Raw genomic sequence first — 9,683 nt, 5'->3', positions numbered from 1 at the left:
CCTTAAAGTGATTAGCAATTAAATGATTAACAGTCAGAGGAGGTCTGTGAATGCACCATCAGCTAACACATTAACACTTAAAGGATGTTAATTACGCACTGGGAACTACAGTTTATTTACATTCAGGCAAACAGATGTAAATGTTAACACCAAGAAAAGGGTGAAAGATACAAGATATTGATTAGGTTTAGTGTTGATTGAATAAACTTAAAGTGTCTGTGAGTTTGAGGTCTGAGGCGCAAAGAAATGGATCTGAATACATGTTAGAACTTGAATATATTAATAAAATCCACACTGATACAAACCTGAAGACAACTGTTACAATAGGACCAGAATAAAACAACTCACCTTCTCTCCTGTCCTACAGCCCATAAAGCACGTGCACAGGTGCTCGAATAGACTCCACCCACGATCACGTGACCAGAAATTCGGTACTATCATGCAAATGTGCAAATTAGAGGTAAAACAAAAGTAATATCATGAACTCGTGGATCCTACAGGTTGAGTCTGGTTTTACTTTTTAAGGACAAACAACTGAGGTTAATTTTATACACAAGAGACTGAAAAAACTGCAATTTATGTATGAGACTATTTAAATGTAATACAATAGAAGTACTTTCTCTCAGTATCTCAATTTTATGCAACTTTATACTCATTACATCTCAGTGGAAACTATACTTTACCTCATCTTTAGTTGCTTTGTTTTTTTAACCCTTTCATGCATGAATTATGAGAACCTTAGTCAAGATTTTTTTTTTTTTTTTTTTTACACCTGATTGTTTTTATTCCTCTTTAGGCATGGGGGGGGGGAGATGCGGTTGAAATTTTTTTAAATGAACATATTTTTCGTAGAGTTAGAAAAACCATGAAACAAAGAAATATGTATATCAGAAAATGATGTACTGTGCGACAGTTATAAAATAAAACATTTTCACTGCAGCTAATCTTATGTGACTAGTTGTTATTCACTTCAAGGAGATAATATGCAACAAAAAATAAAGTTTAAGAAAACTGTTTTTCTTATAGTCTAATTGCAATTAGCAAATGATTTATACTCAAACATGTTACTGCAGATCAGGTTTATCAAAAAAAGCAAAATTACAGTAATGGTCTGAATGTCAGTGTATGGGATGGTGCATAAGCGTCCACTGTGTTGGCTGATATGGAATTAAAACAACAAAACCTGTGAATATACAAGAGAGCAGCTGGAGAAGAACTGTCCACTGTAGTGACCAGTATGCATGAAAGGGTTAAAATAACAAACTGATAATGTATCATAGTACTAATCTACTCAGTAGAACACAAAGTACCTATGAATGTCTCAACATTATGATCATATTACATGTGTTAATTAGTTATGAAAACAGAAATATAATGTTTCATCATAACATAACACATTTAAGTTAAAGGAGGAATTCTGCGTAATTACTTTTCATAAAAATGTCTAGAGGATTTTTTTGTTTATGCGATCAAGAGGAAAATAAAATGCTTCACAATAGAAGATGCAAATACACGGTTGCCTGTAAAGTTGGAATAAAGTCATTTTACCTCTACCAGTTAAATAACTGTGACAATGTGATTCAGTCTTGACAGATAAAGTATAACTGGGACAGAATTTGTACTCATTGCTCCTTGTCAAAGGTGATTATTGATGTGTATAAACAGGAATAAAAATAGGAATGTATCTGTAAACAAAATTATTCCAACTTTATGAGCAACAGTGTATTCATTTAATCATGTTTTTAGATGTAAAGCACTTTGGTCTGCTTCATGTTATTGTAAAGTGCTATATACATAAACTTTGATTGACTGATTGACTGAAAAAAAAAATGCAATTAAGTGGAAGTGCAGAGTATATAAAAGCATAATAAAAGACATTTAAGAATTAAAATGATATATGGTTGAATGATTAATAGAATGCACGGTGTTCCAGACTTAGAAATAAGACTTTACTGTAATAAAGTACATTTTGTTGATGAAACTTCTGGAATGACTATTTTTCCAGCTCGGTTATTTAGGAATTGAACTACACAGGCAAAAGAAACAAAAAATAAACTGATGCACATAACACAGACTAAGCCTGCATTCTTCATTAATGTTCTTATTTAGTTTTATATCATTAATTTGATATTAACCCTCTGGTATCCGGGTGCACCTTTTAGGCACACTTTGCACTTTGTTTTAAAAAACTTCATATTATTTTTCACAATTTAAATAAGGTTAGAATTCAAAAGATGTTCATTTTTGCATGATCTTTAAAATTCTGCCACCAACTAAAATGTGCACATTGTAAACAAAAGAAAATTACAAGACTAGCATCTGTCTCCCAAGTGTGCCTAAAATGCACTATTTCTTCCATTTGATATGTATGATTAGGGCTGACCTTGATTTACAAAAATAGAATCAAATTAGAGCAGAAAAATAAATCAATATATAATATTTAATAGTTTGATTTATAGATGTGCATTTTACGCACACTTGGTGACAGATGCTAGTATTTTTGAACATTCGACCTAGCACCAAAAATAATAATGCAAATTAACTAATGTTGGAGTTAATCATTGACATATGCCAGGCTGCAAAAATCAAATAATATGTGATCCACTTTTTATGTAGTATATTGGAGAAAAAAAAAATGTGTTTTTTGCATCCAAAAAAATGGTTTGTTTACATTACAAACACAACATTTAAAGGGTTAAAAAAAATGTGACAATTATTGAGTATTTGGTTTTTTTTATTTACAGCTCAAGTTGATGAAATAGAAAAAAGTATCAAATAATTAAAAACAAACTGTATGAAAAATTTTTTGGCATTATTCCACAAGTGTGCGAAAATGGCACACTTGGTGCTGAGTAAGGGCCCTGCTGGACAGGATACCAGAGGGTTAAAAATAACTCTGTTTATAGTCAGAGTTTCAGTCTGCAGCACTGAACTTACTCACAGATACAGAGTGAGAACATTAGATACTGTCTGCATGTTCCTCTGTGCACCTTCACAAGTGTTTGGAACCAGTGCGCCACGTGAACGCGCACGTCCCGTTAATGAGAGCTACGTGCGCGCGTACTAAGCCGGAGTCACAAAAGCGTAGAGTGTGAGTGAGGTGAGCACACAACTTCAGCTGGGACAGCAACAAACGGACCCACCAGTGTTTCCAAGTGGATCAGAGGAGACCAGAGGCAGACCCGGACCCGGCGATCTGAGACCTGGACCATGTTTGGACCTGGAGAAACTTCAGCCATGATGTTGTAAAAAAAAAAAAAAAAAAAAAAAAAAAAAAAAAAAAAAAAAAAGGCTGTTAAAGCTGTTGGTGTGTTTTCAGGACAAACTGGGGTTGAATTAAGGCTTTTCTCACACTGTGCTTTGGTGACTGTTAGTTCCGGATGCTGTGAAGATGACGGTGACCTGATCCGCATCCCACGGACCCACTCGTGTCTTTGCAGCCACTTGCTGTAAATGCAGTGTGTGTGATCCGGTTGCACAGCTGCAGTGACCGGGGAGCTGAAGGCCAGTGCGCGCAGGGGTCCGCGGAGCCCAGCCGGGATGGTGCGCCTGCTCAGCTGCCTGCTGCTGGGATATCTGACCTGGAATCTGCGGATATCGGACGCGCAAGGGGAGTACTGCCACGGGTGGCTGGACTCTAATGGGAATTATCACGATGGTTTCCAGTGTCCGGAGGACTTTGACACCTTGGACGCCACCGTGTGCTGCGGGTCCTGCTCCCTGCGCTACTGCTGCGCGGCCGCGGACGCACGACTGGACCAGGGCAGCTGCACCAACGACAGGGAGGTGGACAACACTGAGTTCGCTGCGCGTAAGTTTCCAGAGTTTAGCCTAGTTTAAAGAGTTAGGACTCAGAAGTGCATTCTCCAGGTCTTCCCAAAGTGAATCAGAAGTGGATTAAAGTTTAAATCTCCAAATGATTAGTAGTATTTCCCATAAATGTACCCAAACATAATCTCATTTATTACCCTTTCATGCATGGTTGAATTGAAGCTGCAGTTAAAACTATAATATTTCCAATTTCCAATGTCTTTTAATCTATTCTTATATTTTACTCTGTTATTTTGGTTTTGATTTGTTTTCTGTACAGCACTTTGCTCCACTGTGGTTGTTTCATAAAATGGGATTAGATAACTACTCAAAAGTACAAAATAATTAAGTTTTTTTTTTTTTTTTTTTTCCAGCTAATTGGTATTACACTTATGTGTAACATCCACTACAGTTACATTTTAGATTCAGTTTTCCTAAATAAATCATATTGTTAAGTCATGTTTGTCCCAATTGTGATATCTGTGTAACTTTACCCTCCTAACACTGCTGATTAATTTCATGCAGATATCACAATTTGGCCAAAAATATGACTTTAGGCAATTATGTTATGAGGCCAACGATATGTTATCATTATAGGTTCAAGGTTCAAGGTATTAGTATCCCCAAAGGGTAATTTGTTTTGCAGCCAGCAGAACATTCATCAAGTAAGCAGACAACCAACAAAAAAAAACCCAAATACAATAAATGCACTAATAAATAATTAATTAAAGACTGTCATTAACCAGCCTATTGGTTCTGCACAGTGATATTGGACACTATGCTACAAATAGGCCTATATCCTCCTGAGACCCAGCAATACATTTTTGTCCTGTTTAGGGGACAAAAGTTTGACAGTTTTGCTTAAAAATGCTGTCCATTAAAAAATAAACTAGAAGCACTCGGAGAGCGCAGACCTCCGCCAAGGCTGATCAGTGGCCCCCCCATCCCCGATCACCACCAAAATTTAATCATTTCTTCCTTATCCCATTTCCAACAAACCCTGAAAATTTCATCAAAATCTGTCCATAACTTTTTGAGTTATGTTGCACACTAACGGACAGACAAACAAACAAACCCTGGCAAAAACATAACCTCCTTGGCGGAGGTAATAAATTCATACAAATAAGTTTAAAAATGTGTCTGAAAAAAACTGTTGTATTATGCCGTTTCCAATCAAGACAATTGTTTAATGTAAAAAAACAAAACAAAAACAACTTTCACTTTCCTGGGTCTCAGGAGGATATTTATCATTAAAGTTATGTTTAAGCAAATTATCCACTCAGTCTGGACACATTATTGGTGTGGGAGTAATGATGCTGCTTAGTTTTATAATAATTCAGGCATGAAACGGTTAATTTTCCTGTAAGTTGTCCTTACAAGGAGGTCAGAGGTCATCTCAGCACCACCTAGCAGAGCAAGTAAGTGCCTTGCTCAAAGACACCCGAGGACTTTAACTACTACACCAGGAGTGTATAATATGATGATTATAGTTGTTTGCAGAAATGATTGAAGTGTTAGTTATTTGTAATGGGCGTGTTGGTCAAAAGTATCAGGAATGTGAGCTTTTCTCTACATGCAGTTTCCTCTGAATCACCGCTGTTTAAAAGGCTGCTTCTGTCCAACATAAATCAGCCAAAGCGTCTAGTTTCCTGCACCTGCTTTTGTCTGGGCTCCTCTGTTTAATCTGACCTCGGCTCATTTCAGATTCTTATCGGTGTAAAAACAAAAACCAGAGAACTTTGTGTTTTGCTTGTCACTCAGTCAACAGCCATTTGAAGATGTGTTGGATCACAACTGGGGGATATTCTGCAAATTATGTTTCCAAAATCTGCTAAAAAAAAAAGCAGAGTTACATAAAACACAGAGCCTCAGTACTCACAACATCACGAGACAGTGTCATTTATTGTGCTTTTTAAAAACATTAAGACAGAAACGTTCCTTTAACCCACCGCAGGGCGTGAAACTGTTCATAATAGACGACTTGAAACTGCAGGTTTTATCAGTTTTCTTTAAATTTCCCGAATGGATCTGCAGCTGAATGGGCTGTGTCCTCACAATTTCCTAATTTTTCCCCTATTAAAATAAATAAACATTCGCTGATTTCCTCCCTAAGTGCACGAAAGGCTTCATAAAGTGAAATCGGAGCTGTTTGTGTTTGCAGCAAGAATGTGCCTCTGCTGGGTTGTGTTAATGATACTGTGAAACATTTGTACAATTAACATGAGTCAGTAACGTCTGTCACACTTTTAGTCACAATAAATGGAGTTTGGAAGTTGAACGTTTTTCAAGTAAACGACAAAATAATTACAGAATTATTGTGTTATTAACATATAACACTTTATCAGTCTCTGTTTCCAGACGAATGAACATGGATTCTGCTTGTGACACATGTTAATAACCTGTGGGCTTATTTCTTATTGTTATTTAGCAACAGTACAACATATTTACAGCAGCTTTCAGTCAAAGAGGACAACAATCACACACACACACGAGTTAAAACTAGTTAAAACAGTTGCAAGTGTTAAAACTGCCACTGTTTTCACTTGGACCTACCAAATATACAGAGTTCAGATATTCTAAATATCTATATGTATCTGTTGCATAGAGCTGTTTATCTTATATAGGACTAATTAAGTAAATTATGTCTTAATCAAAAGTAAAAACAAACAAAAAAATACATTATATTATGTCACTTCTCAGTTTAGTTCATTTCAATAGTTACAGATACAGTGTTAACAACATAAAAAAATATAGATTTAAAGCTAATGTGTAATATGCTAATGTGACACGGCTTTAGCATGTAGCTTTAGCACTAGCTTTAGCATGTAGCTTCCGTAGCGTTAACACTGTCTAAATAACTGACAAATCTCATCATCACTTTATTTCTCAAGCATTAATTGCAGACTTTAATGAAGTTGTCTTTTCTATTTTCTTGTTCCGCATTATATAATCACAAACAAACTACAAATTCTGAGCCATGTTTCTCTCATTTTACCAGCAGGTATCACCGGTTTAACTAGTTTAAACAGTTGCAAGTGTTAAAACTGCCACCGCTTTCACTTGGATCTACCAAATATACAGAGTTCAGATACTGTAAATATTTATATGTATCTGTTGCATAGCGCTGTTTATCTTATATAGGACTAATTAAGTAAATTATGTCTTAATCAAAAGTTTAAAAAAACAAACAAAAAAAACATACATTATATTATGCTACTTCTTAGTTTAGTTAATTCCAACAGTTACAGATACAGTGTTAACATTTAAAATCTAGAGTAAAAGCTAATGTGTAATATGCTAATGTGACACAGCTTTAGCATGTAGCTTTAGCATGTAGCTTTAGCATGTAGCTTCAGTAGCGTTAACACCATCTAAATAACTGACAAATCTCATCCTCACTTCATTTCTCAAGCATTCACTGCAGCCTTTAATGAAGTTGTCTTGACTATTTTCTGTTCCACATTATTAAATCATAACCAAACTACAGATTCTGAGCCATGTTTCCCTCATTTTATTAGCAGGTATCACCGGTTTAACACTTTAACTGGCTGTTACCATGGTAACAAAAGTCTCAGCCTAGCCTGGGTGCAGGGTTGCTAACTGAGACTTGTTACTAAACACTCGGCAACAAAGGACGAAAACATGACTCGTAATCAGTGTCAATAAAAAAAACCTAAATAAACTCAATTAGAAAAACATAAGAATAAACATCTTGTAGTTCAATAAAACTGTGGAAGAGGAAATGAGAAAATATTCTCAAAAGTGCAGCAATGAAGAGACAGTTAAGTATTAACCCTCCTGACTAAAGGTTGTGATATTAGTGGTGTGGCTTTAAAAAATACTTTTGGGACAATATTATTATAAATTCAGTAATATTATTAAATAATATCAGTTTTTATCTGTTAAAATTCTTCCTGAAAGTAAATTAAGTTAAAACTGTAATCAATAATGAAACAATGCTAAATTAATAAATATTTTATTTTCTGTCTGTGCTTTGTAAATGTATAAATTGTAATACTTTAATATTGGGAATGGACCCCAGGAAGAATAGTCTGTACTTTGGTAGAAACTATTGAGGATTCAGAAAGAAAGAAAGAAAGAAAGACAGAAAGAAAGAAAGAAAGAAAGAGAGCGAAGTCATATACAGTAGGTATCTAAATAAATGTACTAGAATATAAAATACAGGAGTTCTACTGCAGACATAAACAGTTTGAATTAGACCCAGTATCTGAAGTCTGTTGAATGTGTCCAGGTCCAGTCTTTACCAAACTGGACCCAGGTCTAAACCTGTATGAACCTCCAGCTGGTCTGACCTGTGTCTCCTCTGCTCACAGAACCCGTGTACGTCCCGTTCTTGATGGTGGGCAGTATCTTCATAGCCTTCGTGGTGGTGGGCTCTCTGGTGGCCGTGTACTGCTGCACCTGCCTGCGGCCCAAACAGCCCACCCAGCAGCCCATCCGCTTCAGCCTGAGGAGCTGCCAGGGAGAGACCATCCCCATGATCCTCACCACGGCGCCGCCCAGCCTCCGCGCCCCGTCCCGACAGTCCAGCACGGCCACCACCAGCTCTAGCTCAGCCGGCGGCGGCAGCTCCATGCGGCGGTTCTCCCTGGGGGGTCAGGGCCAACAGCAGCAGCAGCAGCAGCAGCAGCACGGCTGTCTGGTGTCGGCCACCGTGTCCTCCTCAGCCTCCACCCCCACCCAGAGCCCCCAGACTCTGCCCCCGCCTCCTCCCCCGCCTTACACCTCCCCCCCAGCTCCCATCCAGCACCCACACCCTCTGCCCTCCAGTCACACCCACACCCACACCCAGCTGCAGCTCCACCAGCCCTCCATGGCGCCCCAGGGTGCCGGCTTCCTCCTGCCCCAACAGTACTTCTTCCCCCTGCAGCCAGACGCCTTCACAGCCGCCAAGGGCTTCGCTGACTTTGGACAAAGCTGACAGTGGGAAAATAAATGTACAACAGAACAGTGAGGCAGCGCAGACAAACACCCGACGGCGGTGTTTAGGTGGAGAGTCTGAAGGCTTTAAACAGACACAGAGCCACAAACAAAGTATCACAAAGCTGCTGTGGATGAAGAGTGTGGCCTGAGGCTTCGTCCTTCTGCTTCACACACCAACAGTCGTCACATCAGATGCACTTTTGTACCATAGTGTAAACAGACTTCTCTGGACTCTATTATATTTTTATTAGTGCTGTTTTTAAAACAGCGGTTTACAATACAGACAAAAATCTCACCATTGTATCAGACTTTTCTCATAAAGACAATGACAGTCACATGGAACTGTTAAGGTCACTGCGGGGTTTGTTTATATTAGAGATAGACGGTGGAAACCAGGGAATTGTGTTTTTGACAATCGTGAAGACCTCTTATAAAGGGGGGGGAGGACCTGATACACAAAGGACATGGGTGTTGGAATAAATGTGGACTTTATTAATGTTGTACAGGCTTTATACCCACAGTGGGGTTGTCATAATGATTCCCAATTTGACACAAATAAAACGTCTCTTAATACTTTCTGTCGACTGAATGAATGTCCACTGGTAAAGGATTTATAAACAGGTAATCAACACTTGAAAAAACCTCGATATGCTGTTATTTAAAATAGAAAAGGAGCGACAGTGATGAGCCCAGATTGATGTTTACTCTGAAAACTCATCCATTTGCAGCATTTAGACCAGTCAGCTTTATCTGATATTTACAAAATGGTCATCAGCATTTAACGTAGATTCAATGATCTGATTCACAGACTAAAGGAAGCTCTAGAAGAACTAAAGGAAGAACTCATGGGTGTCAAACACATTCAGTCCAAACTGATCTAAAACAGGCCGGACAAGTAAAATAATAACAAAATAGGCTATAATTAATGA

The 9,683-nt window shown here is 37.8% G+C and overlaps 1 protein-coding gene across 1 annotated transcript; it reads left to right on the top strand.

Annotated features, from left to right (window-relative positions):
• Positions 1–3,087: 3,087 nt before the first annotated feature.
• Positions 3,088–9,330, top strand: shisa3 (shisa family member 3). The gene is made up of 2 exons (XM_030146182.1): positions 3,088–3,811; positions 8,145–9,330. Exons 1-2 carry the CDS (start codon positions 3,541–3,543, stop codon positions 8,750–8,752), a joined length of 879 nt encoding a protein of 292 aa, XP_030002042.1. The 5' UTR covers positions 3,088–3,540; the 3' UTR covers positions 8,753–9,330.
• The last annotated feature ends 353 nt before the right edge of the window (positions 9,331–9,683 follow it).

This window comes from Sphaeramia orbicularis, chromosome 10 (genome assembly GCF_902148855.1).
Source record: "Sphaeramia orbicularis chromosome 10, fSphaOr1.1, whole genome shotgun sequence".
In the NCBI taxonomy this organism is placed as follows: Eukaryota; Metazoa; Chordata; class Actinopteri; order Kurtiformes; family Apogonidae; genus Sphaeramia; species Sphaeramia orbicularis.
The sequence above is the reverse complement of the archived record's forward strand: the minus strand, read 5'-3'. Positions and strand labels throughout refer to the sequence as shown.